The sequence below is a fragment of the Emydura macquarii genome, unplaced genomic scaffold (assembly GCF_026122565.2).
Source record: "Emydura macquarii macquarii isolate MOO-44397 ecotype Brisbane River unplaced genomic scaffold, CSIRO-AGI_Emac_v2 contig_2205, whole genome shotgun sequence".
In the NCBI taxonomy this organism is placed as follows: Eukaryota; Metazoa; Chordata; order Testudines; family Chelidae; genus Emydura; species Emydura macquarii.
In genome coordinates, this window is record NW_027132342.1 from 20,123,929 (window position 1) to 20,145,206 (window position 21,278).

The 21,278-nt window shown below is 38.2% G+C and overlaps 1 protein-coding gene across 4 annotated transcripts in view; it reads right to left on the reverse strand.

Moving 5' to 3' along the window:
* The window catches only part of UBN2 (ubinuclein 2), a 98,404-nt gene that overhangs the window by 68,546 nt on the left and 8,580 nt on the right, over positions 1 to 21,278 (reverse strand). For all 4 annotated transcript variants that reach the window (XM_067559650.1, XM_067559652.1, XM_067559651.1 and 1 more), the window contains exons 3-6: positions 17,202 to 17,303; positions 8,220 to 8,357; positions 7,027 to 7,139; positions 1,132 to 1,630 (exon numbers count right to left, since the gene is read on the reverse strand). In XM_067559650.1, coding sequence (XP_067415751.1) covers positions 1,132 to 1,630; positions 7,027 to 7,139; positions 8,220 to 8,357; positions 17,202 to 17,303 — 852 coding nt within the window. The remainder of the gene's footprint in view (positions 1 to 1,131; positions 1,631 to 7,026; positions 7,140 to 8,219; positions 8,358 to 17,201; positions 17,304 to 21,278) is intronic.

Consider the following 21,278-nt stretch of genomic DNA (forward strand, 5'->3'; position numbering starts at 1 on the left):
AAAATTAAAAGCAAACTTATAACTATCACTAACTACTAAGCTAGTAAAAATGGGTACAAGCTATATATAAAAACAGGACAGAACTGGCAATAACAAGACAAGATACTCCAACAACTGTCATGGGCAGTAAGAAGGAACTGAGGTGGTTTGGGGACAGCTCCACCCTGTATACTACCACACAGCAGTGCAAGGCAGCTGGGGATGTATGTGCTGACCCAATGGGTACCACTGAAGGAAAAAACGGAAATGGAATGCCCTGAAATGGAATGCACATGTTATCACCCAAAGAACTGACTAGTGCATTATTAATCCTTCAAATTGACATGCATAAAGTAAATAGGCAGCATGATGAAAAACTTAATATTTTCAGTTTCAATAAGATTAAGGTGATAATAAAATAACTTAGATTAAAAACAAAAAACAAATCCCCCAAGATTTTAAACCTGACAGTATTTTTTTGAATGAACTTGGGCTCTGTCCTCCTTCCTACTTCTACAAATGAAAGTGTTCAAAACACATTAAAATTAGCAAAAAGATCAAAGTTCTAATAACTACCACTAGAAGAGAAGCTGAGAGGAAATATTTTGAAGTGTCTCATTCGGACACAAGTGGGAAAGTCACTTTAAAAATATCACAGGTTTACTCCTTCCTGACCAAACTCGGCAGGAAGGGCAGGAATGACAAGACATTATTAGCAAAATAAATTAGTAAAGAATTAGGAGTTAATGATGGAAAAGATTTATTAAGTCATCTAATCTATCCAAGCCCAAACTCACTAGTGCTGGATACAAAACATTCAACTGTTTTGTCCAGTCAGTTTAACTCAACGGATGAAGTTACCACTACTTCACTATAGAGAGCATTCCACAAGCTATTGTAAATTGAAATAAACTAAACAATAGAACTTGTTATTAGGAAATATTTCCTTGATATTCAACCTACATCATCTTTGCTCAGTTTCATCTAATTAACCTTACTCATAGCCACTGGGATCAACCTAAACAATTACATTCTCTTCTTGATATTTCTACCAGCCTTTGAAGTGTATGAAGTGGCAGCTTAGGCTGTAACTATTCCTCTTGGCTCTCAAGGGTCCCTGAATGCAAACCCTACCAGCAAGTTTACACTTACTATTCGTAGGTCTCCAATGCGCTTTTCAAGGAGGACAGGCAGACCTTCTGGAAGGGCAGGAACCTGCTTTGGTGTCATGACTTGAGAGGTGTGGGCTGGCTGAGTGGTACTTCCATTCTCTCCTGATGGCTCAGACACTGGGCTGCCATTAGAGGTGCCGTCAAGCAGCTTATCAAAGTCAATCTCTCCCAAAATCTCCAGGGCACTTTCGGTTTCCTGCAGAAGCTCATGCTCATTTGTGCTACCAAAAATGGAGAGGACAGGATCAGTCACCCTGAGGTTCAAGTCGGAGACATCATCTCCCGTGGTAGCAGAGGAGGAAAGGGGTTTACTAGGAGTAGAGGTGGCAATAGTCACTGGGGGTTTTGGATTGGATTCTTTCCTCGTCAGTGCTTCTTTCTCCTTTTGGAGCTTTTGGAGCATGGCTGCCACAGAAAGCGAGTCCTTGTATAACTTCTTCTTCTTCTTTTCAGACTTGTGTGAATTTAAAGCCATTACTCTGCAGAGAACAGAAATTTTTGTTAGAATACATACAACTGCCAATGCAAAAGTCACTTTCTGCAAGTGTGTGGGAATTCACTATAGCTGAAAAATAACCAGTGAGAAGAGCAAAGTCAGCCTTGTGTGCATGCAACATGATACTTTACCCAATCAAAACATTACAGACCTCCTTTCCAAACAAAAGCTCCTTTTCCATGCTGCTCATCTCTTCATCATCTACCACTACTAAATCCTGCACACAACACAATATTAACAAAGTAAAGTTTATCCTAATGAATGGTGAAGAGCAAATTATGGAAGAGTCAGTAGACTCCATAGTTAAGGCTGAATCTAAACTTATATTCTAAAGCTATCTTCTATATTACCCTCCAAATATTTGAATGGTGACCAGTTTGCTTGAGATTTGGTACGTTTAACTAGCATATGACAGGAATTTTTCCTGAGAATTTTGAAAGTGTAGGATTAATATTTATATCCTACTCAATAAAAATGAAGTGTTTTATATATTTCCTCAATTTCTCATGATTTTTGGCACATTATAAGCAATAACAGGTTTTCAGAGTTAATTCTTTGACACTCACAAATAGGTCAGTTTCAGTTCATGGAGAACTTTCAATTTAAGAATCTTTATCTTTATGTACTAGCCAGAGAGAACGGAAAGAATCGAAATAAAATAGTTTACTTACTCTGCATGTTTGTTACTAGTATTTAAGATTTGGGAGGACTATAAAAAAGTTCTCCGGGATCAGATAACAGAACACATGATTTTTCCCGATTGGATAGATATTTTTAAGTCTCAGCTAACAAAGACTACATTGGTAGGAAGGCTGGATATGATGGATGCCTAGAGCAGAAAGGTAGGGACTGAAGAGGTTAATAGGGATTTAACTAAGAAGGGAAACCTGATGTGGCTATGAAATGTAGTGGGAGCAAGCAGGACAGGAGAGTCTAGTTTTGGAAAGAAGTGAAGGTGGATGGCAGGGAGCAAACAGAAGATGTACAAGAGAAGAAACATGGTGAAAAGATGAAAAATAATAGACTATGGTAAAGAAAGGAATGACAACATATAGCCAGGGTAGAAAGAAATAGACATAAAAGGGAATAAACTAAAGTGAGAACATGAATAAGGGGATAATTAAGATTGCACAGGTAATCTTTATTCTGTATATCTTAACTTGAGTGCCTAACTTTGCAAACTTAACATTCTTTTAATGTCTTCACATTATTTTAATTTTTTAAGTTGTGTGTATTTCTTTGGTTTTTAAAAAAGTAAACTAAAAAACACAGACATTTCATCATGTGGAACTATAGTGACACCTACGTAGTTCATCAACAGATTGGAACCTTTAGATTCACAACATAGACCTTTGCCACTTAAACTAACAGCATCAGTGATAGCAGTATCAGGTTGTCATAATGTATATGGACCAGCCCCTGGAAGTGGAGGAGAAACACTGCCAGTGGGGTTCACAAATATTTGCTGACAGCAGAGGTAATGGCAAGATTTGGGAATCTTGGGTTACATTCCAGGTTCTGGAGGGGACTGCACTCTAGTGGTCCTCTCAAGCCTGACTCCCTCTGCCCCATCCCTTCCAAGCTATACCTATCCCATTCCTCTCTTTGCCTTCCGCACCAGCTGTTTGTACCAATACCCTCCCCCTAGTTTCTCATCCCAGTCTTAGTCTTCTCACCTGCTCTAGCCTCCCCACTGAACAGCATGTCAGTCTTCATTCCCGCACCCCAGCTTCCAGTCCCAGTTTCCATCCCCAGGCTCTTCATTCCAGTATTCTTACCTAGACAATCCCAGCCTCCAACCTGCCATTGGCTCCTCATGTGATCTCTCTTCCCCACTGCAATGGCCCTGAGTCCCAGTCTTCCCCCTGAACTGGTTCCCAGTCCTCTCTAGTACCCACATTCACCCCCCTCCCAAACTGGCTCCCAATTCCAGTCCCTCCCCGCACAAGGCAAGCTCTTACTCCCAGTTCCATCCCTGCCCCCATCTCCTTCCATCCCCTTAGCCTAAAATACTCCCTCTACTGCCACCCATCCCAGGTCCAGTTCTCACCTCCTCTGCATTTAAGTCAGAAGGCTTCTTCCTCCTTGCTGCCTGAGTCCCAGCAAGGGGAACACAGACTACAAAGAGAGACCATCTCCTTGCTTTGCAGTCTGTTATTCAGTGCCACTGCAGCCAAGAACAGCAACTGCAGAGTAAGTCTTGCTCAGCCCCTGCAGCCCTGCAGAATTTAGCTGCCAAACTCCAACAAGACACTATTGAGTATGTATGAATTGAGATTTTTTTCAGATCTTTAGAACGTGGCCAAATGCGTGCAGTTTAATCACAGGAACAGCAAAAGACGTATCCAAGACCAGAATGACACCCCTGCCAAATTTTCAGTTACTGCTCCAAAGCATGGCGGCGCTAAACAACTCAGTGAAATGGTTTTTGGATTTGATTTTAACATGGGCAAAGCCAACTTACTTTTCCCTAATCTTGTTTTCAGAAACTGCTGTTCCATTTTTGCTGAAACTTGAAACAAAAAAACTAATAAAAAAAGCCAGCCTGAGGTAGGCAGCCAGCATGGAAAATTTCAGCCCACATAGCTAAAATTTGGCACACTTATAACTAAGCAACTGAAAACAGGGTCTTTATAATGGGAAAGGCTGCGTAACCTTAACTAAAGACGGAACCATTAGTACAATATATAACAAACCCCTTATTGGACTAAAAGCACAGAGAATGTCATAACACCGTATTTCTGTATTTGTCTGTGTACATTAGGCTCTCTGAAACCCACCATGGTATACAAAAGCAGATAGTAATGGATGAGATAATTTACACAAGTATCAGTAAACACAGTGACAATAGCCCTATATCAATGTATATACACCACCTAGATTTACATTACTCTCCAGATTTAAGATTTCATCTTGTAATATAGACTGCTTATATTCCTTATGATAAAAATCATGCTGAAAGAATACTGAAGATGGGAATGGTACAGTTATGGTAGCAATATATTGGCATTTTAAAAAAAAATCTCGTATGTCCAAAACTTCCATTCTTTAAACTTCTTCTTCCGAAGCCTTTAATACCTTGAGTAATACATGTAATTGTACATGCTATTTGGAGAAGCACTTCTCCACTTTAAACCGTAAACCAATTAAGCTGGTTAGAAATTGCATTAAAATGAAAACTGGCAGTGAGAAGAGAAGAAATAAGGCGACCAAGGCCTAAAAACAACTAAGGCCAAAGGAAACAACTCTGGACTGCAAAACTGTCCACGCTTGGCTATTATTTTTTGTTGCTATGGATAGCTAATATGTTATTTTTAATTAACTAGGTACTGCAACACATTAAACACCAGTACTCACATAGATAAGAGATCACTGCAATATGTAGGCAGAAGGGACACAATAAGAGTATATACTGTAAGCACTGGCTTTTTCTGATTTGCATGATGACTTCAATGTCAAACAAAAACAGTAGAAAAAGATTATGAAAAAAACCACAAATGTTTCAAAAGCAGATTATTTCACTTAGATGAGCAACAATCACACTTTCAGATCCATCTACAAGCCTCTCAAATATAGCCAGTCATAACTGTCTGAATCTTTTACCTTTAGGCTGAAAATTGTCCAGGCTTGTTCTCTATCTGAAGGTAATTGGGAAAGTTTGAGCAACAATAGTTTAACTGTTTGATTAGGAGCATGGGAAAAATTAACTCCCCCCATTAGAGAAAGTTATGTTCCTCCACTCCCCCAACTGTTCTAGCACCAAAGCAGCTGGAGTTATAAAGCTGAAATTTGGCATAGAGATAGAATCTAAGAGAACTGCCTCTGAGTGGTCAAAATTGGACTTCATTTGGCAGAGTTATGACCCATTAAAAAAAAAATCACTTCATTCATGCACAATACAATCTGTACTATTTTTAACGCAATGTTTGTAGCAAAGTTAGGCTATGCAGTGCACAAAACATGGCTAACATCTGCAAAGAGAAAGATTTTTAGTGAAGGTGCACTGTGAATTAATGTATTGTTATGGAGAAGCCCTTTCTTTTTTCACTGTGCTTTTTGTGTACAAATGACTTTCATGAACTGTCTGGCACAAAGACTAGTACACAGACGTATAAAATGCCACTCATGTGTAGCTAAGACCGGAAAACTGTATTGTTTGAGAAAGTTTGTGAAAATATAATTAAAGACTATCTTAAGGTATATGGTACAAGGGGTCTAAATTATAATTTGGTATGCAACCTAATTTTTGGTATTTCCTGACTTAATTGCTTAAATGTGCATCCTAATGTTTTTTGATGGATGAGGAACATTTTAATAAACATCTGTATTTTAAAAATAATGTAACCGTAAGTCCGCACTGAAGGAATACATGAGAAATTGGACTTTTTAAAAAGCAGGAACATTATACATACAAAGTTTTGAATTATTTTGGAAGCCAGCTAGTTATAAAGCTGTTTAAAAGAATGTATTTAAAAGAAAGCTTATGTTAAAACTAATTTAACAATCTAAAGTGGTGGTATTAATCAGAAGTAATTCTTAAAACAATGAAAGCTATTTGAATTTTAACAAGTGATGGGACAGAAATTAAAAATTGAAGTCTCCATCTAACAAAGACTTATGCACACGCTTAATTTTATGGACTAGTGAGTAGTCCCATGGAAGTCAATGGGATTCTTCACAGTGTGTAAAATTAAGAACATACATAAGTCTTTGCAGGATGGAGGCTTAAGTTTGGTCAATGAAACACTAGCCTGCACATAATAGATATCAATTTTAGTACAATAAACTGCTCCCACTTATATTCCATTCCTCATCGCTCTTTTGATATTTACACGTCACAACTTTAAGTTTGCTGGGAAGGATTTTTATCAGTAAGTGTCAGCAAATGTCAATTTCATCATAGAAACATTTTTTGTGGGTTTGTGTATCTATAATAATGGAAATTCACAGATAGACAAAGAAAGAAAAATGCAGTTTGTGAACTTATTAAATTTTGATTTAAAGATATTTTCTTCATCTATTTTGACATGTGATATCAAAAAATTTTTTTCTAATAGTTAAAGTTTTAAATCTGAACCTCACCATCTGTCATTAAATTGTTTGACCCGCTCCATTGTCTTACCCTCCATAATTTCCCACAGCTGAGAAAATTTAAATAAATAAAAATCTAAAACAAATGCTTAAAAAAACATTGATACCTATCAAAATTATAAAAATTAAAAATTGAATTCTGACTAGCTTACTTAGATTTATCTATATTCAGCAAAATAGTCCAAGACTGGCAAATGAACTTGACATGGGGAGAGGAGCCATTAAGTTATTGCTTCTCTTGTTGCAGTGAGGTGCCCTCTCCTTAAAAAACCTGACAGATAGACCTACCCCAGCTGCTTAGGAACTTTCATTTTCCGAGGCTTTTTCTCCTTCTCTGTCCCCTCCTCCTTACGCTTGCGCTTCTTAATCCCGCGGTCCTCTCCTTCTTTATGTTTGGATACCTAAAGAACCAAAAAGGTGATAGCATTACCTCTGCTCTTTATACAGCAATAAGTGCTTCATACTTCTCATGTCTGGCAGTTCAGAGCTGACATCATCACTTTTAAGCAATTGGGTTAAAAAAAATGTCAAGGGCACCCCTTCACCTGTTTAGCCCACTAAAAGCTCAAGGCCCCAGTTACACATTTTCTTAGGTATTGTCTTTTTGTTTCTCATCACTTCAGACGACAAATTAGGCATACATATTCTTAGACTAAATTTTCCAAGCAGGGTCATGTTCTTGAACGTAGTTGTATAGTACATAGCGCAAGGTGGGAGTTCCTGATAGCTACTAGAGTGTATGGTAATACTTCAATATTAATAACAAATGCTTTTAAAAATTAAAAAGATACATAATTGAATGTATTCAACAACAGCCTTGGAAAAAAACATGTCTGGTTCTACAACCATTCTGCCAAGTAAAGCAAAATTCCATACAGCAGGCAAAGACATCAGAGAAGGTAGAAAATTCTAGGAAGGACACAGAACTCATGCAATCCAACTGGCCCATCCAATGGGTAGTGTTAACAGATACTAGAATGACTATGTAAATTTTAATAAAGAGCAGTCACTTTTGAGAACAGAACTACAGTTTGAGTAACATTCAAGAGAAATATTTTGGGGATATGTTTCTAAGGCTATTTTGTACAGTAGGAACAATTTTAATCTTGCAAAATTTTGTGAAATTGTAAATGTTCTCTCAAGGAATTTGCATTGAATTCTCTCTTATCAGGAGATGCTGGTTTTTACAGAAATAACATGAGCAGTCAACAAGTTTTAAAAAAAAGTATGGGTCCAATTTGTTTGTCTGCTTTAAACTGCTGCTTAATTTTGGAAGGCTGGATACCCTGCAGAAATCTCAAGTTATTTATGTTAGGAGACCTTGCGACTTCCCAACCCATTATACATGAGCAGCAAGACAATGAGATTGACATCACCTATACCTATTTACCACCAACCTCTTCTCATTTTTTTGTATCTATCTTACGAAGCTTTTCAATCAGCCATACATTCCAAGAGGAACAGAAACTAAGATTACTCACTTTAGGTGGCCTGTGCTTTTTGTCCTCTGCAAAGTCTTCATCCTCTGAATCAGATGCTTGGCGGAACTGCAATGTTCCTGTGTTGATGTAAAATCCTCCATATTTGGTTGTCAGAGATGCGGGAACCAATTCATCATACTGAGCAGGAAATAGAAGAGCCAGGTAATTAATCAATATCTACCACCTTATTAATAGTAAACAATTCACTTACCTAAATACAGTCTCTGAACATGGAGTACTGAACACAAAAATTAAGTAACTTGCTAGATTTCAAATCATAAACATACCAGTGCTGCTGAAAAGTTATTGGCCAGGGCGGTGGAGCGCTAGTGTCACAGTACCAACACACTGCTTTTGAAGTAAGCTAATAGTCATATTTGGGAGAAGGCAAGGGTCACCGCAGTGGTGGTGACACACTACTTATGAAAGAGTGACAGTGGCACACTAAAAAACAGCAACTGTTGAGAAATGTAGTACTTTTAATAACAGTGGTCCATCTAGGTCAGTATTCAGTCTCTGACTGTCTACTACCAGAAGATTCAGATGAAGGTACATGAAACCATGTAGCAAACGATTATGCAATAACCTCTCAAAGGTCAACATAGGATATTTCTTCCCAACTCCATCAGTTACCAGATGACTTATGTCCTGCATTATGAAGGTTTAATATTTAATATACCTGGATTCTTTTCCCCAAAATCCCACTAAGATCTCGGCCTCACCAATATCCACTGGCCACAGACTCCACAGATTTACTAAGTTGAATAAAAATAATTTCTCTATCAATTTTAATACGTTGCATTTCAATTTCACAGAATTGACTCATTTTTCTATTATGAGATGTTGCCCAATTTGCCTTCTCTATACCATTTGTTGTTTTGTATGCCTCTAACATGATTCTCTCTCCAGTCCTCTCTATATGGTCCTTATCTTTCCATGACTAATTATTTTCATCACATGTCCCTAGACCTTTTATTTCTGTCATATTTTGAGATAAGGTGACCACACTGAATGAAGAGAATATGAATTTATGTACAGGTTTCATTATATTTACAATCAATTTATGTAGGGGGTTTGTAATATTTTCAGTGTTAAAATATTAAAAGTATAATACTGAAAGTATTGTATTTGCTTTTTTTGAACTGCTGCTCAGTTTAGTGTTTGTTTCACTGAGCTATCTGCAATGATACCCAGGTCTTTTTCTTGAGTGATTACACTTAATTAAAAAACTCAGCAGCATGTATGAATAGTTAATATCATTATTTACAACATGCTTTACTCTGTCAACATTAAATGCCATCTACCATCAAGTTGCCCATTCAACTGGCTTTGAGGCATCTGAAGTTCTTCACAATCTTCTCAAGTAGCCTACAGAATGGCCACCTGCAAAAGTTATCACCTCACCACTCTCCCAGCTCATGAATGTGTCACATGACACCAACTGTAATATAAAATACTATACTACCCCAGCATTAACCTTATCCCATATAATCATCAAAAGCTAGGGCTGAAAGGAACCTTAAGAAGTTATCAAGTCCAGTCCTCTGTGCCTCACCACAACCAAGTAAACCTAGACCATCCTTGATAGGCCATATTGGTAATTACAGATTTGTTCTTATTCTATTTACCCTCAGCCAGTTTTTAATCCACAACAGTGTTTCTCTTATTTTCTTAAGCACCTACACCATTGTAGTTGATTTCTAGATACAAAAAAAGCACAAATTTTACCTCAAAAAGCTTAGACAAAAAGACGTACAGAGAAAGGGTGCAATATTAAGTGGAATAGTTGAGGTGGTAGCTGGCTATGGTAAGTGCTGACATGAGTGGAGAAGAAAGCAGTGTGAAAGAAGTGGGGTGCAGAACGAGGGCAGGAACTATGCCACAGAAAGTTAGTCAATCAACTAGACAAACAGAAATTTAAAGGAGTTCATTCAATATGCATAAAACGAGCAAAATGTAAACTATCCAGCAGTTCAATAAGCAATCATGCAAATGGCAAACAAGATGACTGAGACACAGATGGACAAAAAGTTACAACATGAAGTTTCAACAGCCACTTGTGAAAGGCTGTCAAAGGGCTTTTTGAAAGTCCGTATAAATTCAGCCAGCTCAAGAAATTCTAGTAGACTTGAGAGGCTTGACGTTCCTTTACTGAAGCTATGCTGGGTCATTCCCATCATATCATGCATGCATAATTTATAATTTTATATTTTATTTTATTTTCAGCTAGTTTACCCACCACTGAAATAATGGTAATTGATCTATAGTGCCCAGGATCACACCTAATGACTTTTTAAAAAATAGGTACAACATCTGCTAACTTTTAATGATCCAGTATATTAGCTGACTTAAATATGATTACATAATCTTAGTAGTAGCTTAAACTACTTCATTCTGAAGCTCCTTCAGAACTCTTGGAGGAAGAACATCAGGGCTCTAGTGAGTTGTAGCTCTTTAAATTATCAATTTGTTCCTCTACAAAGAATATTAATGCAAAGAACCTAAATGATGTCTTTGAAATGTCCTAATCCTCTTGATTTGTTGCCAGGCTAAGGGGAAAATTCTTATCATAGGACCATAGCAGCTAAAATTTCAAATATGGTTGTCTGATGAGAAAGATGAAGAACAATTAGCAAAAGACAAAAATTAACAGTAATTTTTTTTTTTTAAGTACATCAGAAGCAGGAAGCCAGCCAAACAATCAATGGGGCCACTGGACAATCAAGGTGCTAAAGAAGCACTCCAGGAAGACAAGGCTGTTGCGGAGAAACTAAATTACATCTTTGCATTGGTCTTCACTGCAGAGGATGTGATGGAATTTCCCATACCTGAGCCATTCTTTTTAGGTAACAGATGAGAGGCAGATTGAGCTGTCAGAGGTGGTTTTGGAACAAATTGATAAACAGTAATAAGTCACCAGGACCTAATGGTATTAACTCAAGAGTTCTGAAGGAACTCAAATATGAAATTGCAGAACTACTAACTGTGGCATGTACCTATTGCTTAAATCAGCCTCTGTACCACATAACAGGAGAATAGCCAATCTGACAGCAATTTTTTAAAAAGACTCAGAGGCAATCCTGGCAATTACAGGCCAGTAAGCCTAACTTCAGTACCAGGCAAATTGGTTGAAACCATAGTAAAGAACAGAATTATCAAGAAACATTGATGAATATGATTTGTTAAGGGAGAGTCAACACAGCTTTTGTAAAGGGAAATCATGCCTTACCAATCTATCAGAATTCTTTGAGGGGGTCAAACAAACATGTGGACAAGAGTAATCAAGTGGATATAGTGTACCTGGACTTTCAGAAAACTTCAACAAAGGCTTTTAAGCAAAGAAAGGAGTCATAGGTTAAGAGGGAATCATGGCTCAGTAACTAGTTAAAAGACAGGAAACAAATAGTAGGAATACATGGTCTATTTTCACAATAGAGAGAGGTAGATAGCAGTACAGCTCCCCAAAGGATCTGTACTGGAACAAGTGCTGTTCAACATATTCATAAACGATTTGGAAAAAGGGGTAAATAGTGAGGTGGCAAAGTTTGCAGATGATACAATATTACTTAAGATAGTTAAGTCCAAAGCAAACTTAGAAGAGTTACAATCTCACAAAACTGGTGATTGGGCAACAAATGGCAGATGAAATTCAAAGTTAATAAATGCTAAATAATGCACATTGTGTTTTCCAAAATGATAGGGTTTAAGTCAGCTGTTACAATTCAAGAAAGATCTTGGAGTCATCGTGGCTAGTTCTCTGAAAACATTACTGAATATGCAGCAGCAATCAAAAAAACCAAACAGTTAGGAACCATTAGAAAAGGGATAGGTAAGACAAAATATAATGCCACTATATACATTTATAGTATGCTCACACCTTGAATACTGTGTGCAGTTCTGGTTGCTCCATCTCAAAAAAAGATACATTAGAATTGGAAAAAAGTACAGAGAAGGGCAATAAAAATTATTAGGGGTATGGAGTAGTTTTCATACGAGGAGAGATTAAAAAGACTAGCATTGTTTAGCTTAGAAAAGGAACAACTGAGGGAGGATATGATAGAGGTCTATAAAATCATAAATGGTGTGAAGGAAGCATTATTTATCCCTTCACATAACACACAAACCAAGGGCCAACCAATGAAATTAATAGGCAACAGGTTTAAAACAAACAAAAGGATGTACTTCACACAACACACAGTCAACCTGTGGAACTCATTGCCAGGGAATGTTGTGAAGGCTTAAAGTATAACTGGGTTCAAAAAAGAATTAGATAAATTCATGGAGGATAGTTCCATCAATGACTATTAGCCAAGATGGTCAGTGACACTACCGCATGCTCTGGATGTCCCTAAACCTGACTGCTAGAAGCTGGGACTGCACAAGAAGGGATGGATCACTAGATAAATTGCACTGTTCCATTCACTACCTCTGAATCATCTGTCACCGGCCACTGTCGAAAGACAGGATACTGGGCTAGACAGACCACTGGTCTGACCCAGTGTGGCCATTCTTAAGAGTGGTTGTCCCTCTCTTGGGTTGCGAACTCATTCTCAGAAGTTAAAAATGAAATTATTGCTGGTATGACTGTCTAAAGGTAGTTCTTTAGACAATCATGCGCTTTACTCATTCTGTTTTGGACTATTGTGTGAGATCTCCTTATTTTTGTTCTTATTTTTAGCATGTCTGACTGTCAGTCAGAAATATTTAGGTTTGTTTCTTCATGTAAGAGAACTACCAGCATTTCAGTTCTGATGCAGTCTAAATAAAAATTCAATTACCTAAATATTATGGATATCCATTTGGTTTTGAAATCTAGATTTGGCCAAACATGATAGCACTAGTTCAGCCCTTTACTAGTCTACCATTTGTTGTGTCCACAAATAATTTTTCTCATTGTCTCCCTCATTCCAGCTTCAAGACAGTAGAAAATAGCCTGACATGGCAGAAACACTTACACTGATCTATACAGTCACATCTGTGTTAAGTCTTGGAAATGGTTTGGTGTACATATAGACACATGGGTTTGTTTTTGTTAAGTTCACTGAGGAAAATCCATGTTTTTCTACTGCTGTAGACAGTGCTGCAGACAGTGAGAACACATTTCCATCAAGCACAGCTTATCCTGAAATACAGGTGGGCTTGGTGGTTCAAAGGTTTTATTAAACATGCACACGTGATGTCCTTTGTTGTAAATTTTATAATATTAAAGTGTTTTAGAGGTAACCACTGACATAGCACATCCTCCTTTGCCTCCTCTCAATAACAGTGCCATTTTTTTCAGTCTTAGACCTAGTTCACAATCATTAGCTCACCACATGGAATCAAGAAATTGAAACCATGTGAATGGTGGTTGCCGTAGCCTGGTAATCAGTTGCAATGTCAAATATGTAGATCTGATTGTTCTGCAGTTATACCTCTAAAGATCCAGAAACATTTACTTTTCAGGTTTGCTATCCCTAAGAATAAGTTTTCAAAAAATAATGGCCAGGATTGTCTTTCAGTACTATGAACTCCAAGACAGCACTTCTTAAAAAAAAAAAAAAAAAAATTTTAGAAAGATCCACTCCTTGGAAAGCAAGAAAGACCTCAGTCACAGTGGTAGTTATGTCTGTCATGAAACACGTGTCCACTAATCTGCCTGTCTTGATCTCCTTAATTCTGTATCAGCCCCAGCTCAGTTTCTTCAGTATGTTCCATACAGGTCATAATTACAAATTTTGATTCCTGACTTTCATGCAATTGCAAGATCTCTAAAACTGAAGTTGCATTTAGCAATTCAGTAAGCAATGTTAAAAAGGTGACAAACTTCTGGATCTCATGTTTAATTTTACAGGACAGAGCTTTTTTATGGACAGATTGCCATTTTCTGCTTCACAGAGCTGTCACATACATGTAACACTTACAAGAGAACTACTCTTTTCAGAAACACTCATGCATCTGGCACGTTACAAAAAAAATCTCTGATATTAATCTAATGATATTTAGATTTCCATGAATTGTGGAAAGTGTTTAAGTTCTTCATATTGATCGAACATAATCCTCTGCACCACATGCTTTAAGATTACTTGGCCCAGGGCCGTCAGTACTACCCTCTGATTTCAGGATTTTTTTATTTTTAAGTCCAAGGCACTTGGGATGATTTGATGTGTTCCAGACATTTTTCTTTTTTAAAGTCAACCATGTCTGTGTCATTTTTTAAAATACAGATGTTTAGTGTAATATTTGACACCTTATGTTAAGCAATCTGGCCCTGAGAGCAGCAAATATTTCAGCTCAACAAGGTACTTAAACACATGAATAACTTTGAGCCCCTGATGTGTCACATCAAAGTCAGTGGGACTGCTCAAGTGCTTGAATTTAGACATACGCTTAAGTACCTTGCTGAATCTGGGCCTACAATTACTATATTGGTAACTGAAACACATAGTACAAAGGCCCTTTTCCCTTCTAAAAGGGAATCAAATTACACTTTAGAGAAACAGCAAATAATCAAATTGTTTATTATTTTACTACAAAGCCTACTCAGGCTTGCTTGGCAAAAACAACTGCCTTTGAACTATCTGACTGTAGTTTGCAATATAGCTTTATTCTCCATCTTAAACTAAACTCAACTGTCAGCTGCATTTGTCAGGTTCTAGAAGCAATTATACAGCCTACTTTGTCCTGCAGGGGGAGGAGGCGGGAAGGAGAGAAGAGGTTCCTTACTAGCAAGAGCTAGTGAACTCTTGTTGTTCAAGAGACACTTTTGTGCATTCACACTTATGGGATATGGCACTCTTTGGCATCAAGCTGCAGATCTGCCCTGAAAAGCTGTGTCTATTGTGAAGTGCACAAGAGCGCTTGTGTGAGGGTGAGAAAGTGCACTATCTCCCAACTGCAAAGTTTGAGAAATAAAACGTGTTATCAGGATCCAAAGCAATGAGGAGTCCAAGTTAATTGGTGCGGAGGTGTCTAGCTCTGATGGAGTGTGGAGAAGAGGTGACAGTGGTGCTGTTGAAGTGTCTTCAAGGCCCTCATGAGTCAAGGGAGCATTTCCTCCTTTTCTTCAGCTTGTGCCTCTCTTGTGGGGAGATGTGCTTCCTCTTTTCCTTCCTTTTAGCCAGATGGGCCTCTGAGTGGACCTCGGTGCCCAGACAGGCACTGGAGGATAGGTTTGGCATCAGCACAAAGTACAATGGTGCAGAGTGAGGGTAGACACCAAGGGAGTTTCCTGCATCACCACCAAGGCTATTGGAGCCTGAATAGATGGTGGGGATTTGGTCTTTGATGCCACTTTTGGTTTAGCCTGGTTTGGGACCTGACAGGCTCCCAGGACATGGGAAGGGTGTCTACACTAAACTGTCCTATGCTACTCTAAACTAACGATTTTCTTGTAAATATCAAGCTAGACTAAGGGAAGTTCTAGCCTGAGGAAATGAAAAAGTTCAGTTTGCTCTCTGCAGTGGCAATAAACAAACAGAGATGGATGGGGGCTTGCTGACCTCCTTTAAACAGATTAGGGTAATGAAGTTGTCCTCGCACAATATCTCCTGTGCACCTTACAACAAATACTGCTATTCCAGGAAGTTCTGCAACTCAATGCCAGAGGTGATATATACCACAAGCGAGAATGCACAGTGGCCCTCAAACAAGAAATCAACTGTTGTTTGTCTTTCTGGCTACTCTAATGACTTTTAGAGCACATAAAAGCCACTGAAAAGCCCAGACTTAATTTCTGCCCCTCATTAAAGCACTAACCAACACCACATTTAACTGAGGCTTTGCATGATGTATACCAACCAATGCACTTCTCTCTGGTCCAATTTCCTTCTCCTCCCCCCTGGTTAAGACTCACTTCAGTTCTCTTTTCTTCCGTTCTCTCTCAAGCCTTCTGGAACCTTCCTCTATGAATAGCAGCTCAGTACTACTGTGCCTGATATGATTCAGCCTAAACCCAGACTTCCCCTATTGTCCTTGTCCTACAGGCAGAAAACACTACATTTTTACTTGCCTGGATAGCAGTTTACTTATCCTAAGCATCTGGCAATAGGATTTCCTCCAGTCTGTTTGCTCCCTTAATTGCCTGATAATCAATTCCTCTTTTACTGCTTCTGATATACTTAAAAACAAATAGCAGGAAATTCTTTATGTCTGACTAATTTATTTTCAAGTACCCTCTTAGGATATGTCTACACTACGAGCGCTACAGCAAAGTAGTGTAGACACTTGCTACATTGATGGGAGGGTTTTTTTCTGTCACTGTAGTAAATCCATCCCCTGGAAAGAATTCTTCCGTCAACCCAGCAGTGTTTATACCAGGGCTTAAGTTGGCTTAACTACATCTCCTAAGGATGTGAACTTTTCACACCCCTTGAGCAACATAGTTAGGCTGACCTAAGTTTTAGGTGCTGACCAGGTCTTAGCCTTCCTAATTTCCATCTAAGATTTTATCTGGACCTAGTTAATGCTTCTATTTCCTTCATTTCAATTGGATTTCAAGTTTCTGAAGTTGGGGTTAAATAAGACGTTGAACCTTGCTGTTAAACCATAATGGCTAATCTCCAATACTCCTTGTGTTGGACGCCTTGTCCAACATTGAAGTGTTGGAAATCCAAATATACCAGCATTTTGCCAGCATGTGAGACAGTCAAAGAAAACTAGTCTAATTTTACAGTCCAAGCTGATTGAAGCATGATAAAATGAACAAATGGTATCAATAAGGAAGTCAATTTGATTTTTAAAATCTCTGGTTTTAATCATTTATGGAATAGTAACAAGGTAAAGAATTTATTTTAATTTACAGTGTACCTTTGATCTTCTGATGTAACGATACCTGTGAATGGCTATAAAAATGAATACAATAATAGTTTCTTGGGTGCCTGAGGTCATGTGTCTTTTGGATTCATACCATGCACAAAGGAGAGTAAAAAATATGTTCCCCTCACCCTCCTTAGAAACAAGTACTGCTCATGTCCTATTGTTGCTTAAATGAGATTTACTCACAGCTTCAGAATTATCAATGAAAGGGTCTGTTTCATCATAGCCATAACCTATATCGATCAGATCCTGTAAGCGATCCTTCCGATGCTTGTGAGACTTCACACTCTGCAAAGAAAACAAAACTGTGTTACATCAGTCTGAGAATCACACTGTCCTGGTATCAAATAAAGTCTGTGAAACAAAAATAGGAATCCTAGAGTGATGGCTCAATTTAGGGGACTACTGAGATAGAGATTTTCACCTCTTGGCAATCTAGGACAACTCTGAACTAATGAATATAGAGACTAAAAGACAAAATATAGCCATCAGATATTAACAACATGCAAAAAATGAATTGCCGGTATGTGCAATTCTTTACGACACCCACACCAGAAACCATGAACAAAGTTGACATTCATTAGGCCCTTTGTTTCCAGTCTCAACAGTGTGACCCAGATCTGAATGAACCATAGACAGAGCACTGCGCAGATACAAATCTTGTATCTGCATCCGATCAGCAAAAGTGGTCTGCAGTTATTCACAGATTTTCAGAGCTCTAACCATAGAGACAGAAACTCTCTGCTCCCATTTAGAAGGGATTCTTCAAGACAGGTTTGAGATATGGTGGAAATGAGTAATGTGGGTCGGAGAATTGGGAAAGTACAGGGAAATCTTCCACTGCCAGTACTTTACTTGGTCTCTACAAAGCTTGCAGTAACATTAAGTTCTCAGAAACTATTCACACATGAAAATATATAACCATTTCCCTTCTCTCCTAAAAGTAAAGCTTGAGTTATACAGAATTAACTTAAAGTTGAACGTACATATTACACCTGCAAATGTTGAACCCACACATCACAAGTTCCAGGAAAGTTGTAGTTATTCATGTCACACTGCCAAAATTGGAGCAAATAGTTTATGACCATTAAAATACAACCACAGAGGTGAGAGCTGCCACTTCAGTTGGTGGGACCTGAAAAAGTACTCTGAGTAATTGTTAAGGACAGAAGTCCCCAACAGCTCCAGTTTAAATAACAAGTTTGTTCACACCCGTCTAAAAGGCAGCCAACTTTAGAGCAGAATGCAACAGCTTTAACAGCATACAACAAAAGTTACACAATAGTTCAAGTGAGACAAAATACTATATCCAATGACAAGTGGGGAAAATTTAGGAAAGCAAAATGAAACTAACTGAATTGGAATTGGTCTCCAACACAAGGATAACTTTCCAACCCCTGCTTATAGCATAACTATCTTTAAAGACTACAAGTTGACAGTCTCCTCCAGAAGACATCACCTCCACTGGAATGGTAACCTTTAGCAATATATTATAGCATTAATTTAATATCAAGAAGAAACCAACCTCTCTGGGATCATTAACACCACTTCCTGCATTCCTTGGGATTTCCAGGTACAACCCTACTTAGTTTGCAATACCCAGATACATCATCTAAAAGTGTTCTATCTGCAGGCAGACACTAACACATAAATGGGAACAAGAATGAAGTTGTGTGTTTTGTTTTAAAAAGATGAGATGACTTGAACTTGTCCGTTTCAATAACAAACAGCAATAAAGGGGGAAAAAATGCAAGGGAAAGGTTAACTTTTGGTTGGAGCTTTCAAGTTTTAATTTTGTAACACCTTTCCTAACTCCTCCTCCATTGATAGAGCATGTCAAAGGTCAGAACAGTTGCATGTCACCACACATACAGAACATTTCTCAAAGTTCTGACAGGGAAATTAATTTTCTTTAGAGAAGTACAAGGTATTATTACAGAATTCTCACTCATGGGTCTCTCTTGTAAGTCATTCAGGAAAGTCCCCTTTTAGATTTTTGGCCTTCTGAGGCACCTCTAAACTGGCTCAAGAGCAATGCCCTTCTAAGCATGCTTCATTCCCAAGTATCTCACTCACTGGATCCAACACACTTCAACAGTTCCTTTTAAGAATGGGAAACAGGAGCACCCTAATGTTGAATTGTATACAAAACATTGTTTGTATACATCTATATAGATACCATTGCCCTAGTATCTGAGCACTTCACAATCTTTAATATATTTATCCTCACAAAACACTGGACATAGGGAAGTATTAACAACATTTTACGGATGGGAAACTGGGGCACAAAAAAACTAAATGATTTGCCTAAGGTCAGACAGGAAATCTGTGGAAGAGCATGGAACAGAACTCAGGTATCCAGATTAAATATTTATATATTTGTAGTCAACCATTTCCTTCCCTAAAATACTGCCATGGCAGAATTCTTCTTTTGGAAGGGAAGTAGATTGAGGAATGTCCTAACACTGATGAAATAAACATCCCAACTGACAGGGTGGACAGGTCCAAGACCAACAGATAAACATATGGAACAGGACCTCAATGACTGCTTTGTGTGTGTCCCCATAATTTAAACCTTTCTACAGAAAAAAATGGAAGCTGTCTTGGTTAAAGACTCAGAGCCCTGACATTTTCCTTAGGATCAGGCCAGCTACATCACTGCACAAAGAAATGCCATCAGGCACTAATTTTAATATGGTCTTCTAGCAATATTACAAGGGAAAGATGCCAAAAAAAGTTGAGTAGTGCTTCTAAGGCTTGTCATCTTCTCAAAGTAAAATCCTAATGGTTTTTCAGTATGAAGGGGAGGGGCCTTTTCCCAACCAATTATGAGGATACAGACATAGGAAAGTGCAAACAAATTAACCTGAAATCTTGAGTGGAATAAAACAAAACTAGGGAGCAGGAAGTTTACTCCTAGGGGAATTCCGCACCACTGCACAATACAGAATTTGCACAAAATTAATGTAGAAGAGTTCCAGAGGGGTAGCCGTGTTAGTCTGTATACAGCAAAAAAACAATTTGAGTTCTGTAGCACTTTAAAGACTAACAATTTTAATTTCAGTAGGCATCTGAGGAAGTGAGCTGAGGCTCACGAAAGCTTATGACTACTGAAATTAAAATTGTTAGTCTTTAAAGTGCTATAGAACTCAAGTTGTTTTCACAAAATTAATGTTCTGAGTGGAACTGGTGATGCAGAGCTACTGACCGCCACTAGAGGCCACTGGACTCAGCAGAGCCCAGCTCCTCAATAGAAGACACTGTTAGGGCAGATAGACGGAGCTGGAGGGATCCCGACAACTGCAGTTCCCAGCATGCCCTGAATGAAGGAGGCATGCAAATCCAGGATCCAGCATCAGGCTGTTTCTCCCTCAGGATCCCTGAGTTCTGAGGGAGAGGGGGCGTGAGTGTCCGACACCACAGCTGGGCTCTGAAGGAGGGAGCGGAGAAACAGGAAATGTGTTATCGTATGGGTTTCTTTAACTCTATTCCTAGGGGAATCTTTTTCGTTGTCTGTATTGTTACAGACAGTTGCTGACAATTATTTTGAAGTAAGTTACCAAAATAAGTAAAACTGCTGTGATTATATAATGCTATTTTGACAAATAAAATGTACAGAATTTTAAAATATTGTGTGTAGAATTTTTAATTTTTTGGCACAGAATTCTCCCAGGAACGTAAGTTGCACGTAGATAAGTGAAGACATCTAAACAGTCTGTGCGTGCTTCTCATGGGCATGTTTGCGCTCTGTTGCAATCAACTATAAGACCTACTGGGAGACACCACCTGAGACAATGGAGTCGTTGAGACCTACTTGTGGATACTGTATGTACCCAGGTGCACCTGGCCCTAAGTTGCCAGAAAGTGGACTCTTGGGTTGGAATGAAGTGAAATATCCTGACACTGAGACACTAAGAAAAATGCTTGATACTCCAAGATATCATTGGCACTGACCATCCAGAATTTTTTTTTAAAGTAATTGTTTGGTAAAGAAATATAAACATTAAAGTTTTCACATGCAAATTTATCATCTGTACCTGTATGAATTAAGACAAGATGCAGCAATATATTACAAATACTTGATTATTTTTGAAATTCAGTGTAACAACGTCAAAGAAAAATCCCTTATCAAAATCAAGGCCATTCATGGAAACAGTCAAAGATAACAGCCATTTCAGCTAATTCAATCTGACATATTCATCACTCTAGGTATTGTCTATGCCTCTCTCAGAGGGACATCGAGACACCACCTACCAATATAGA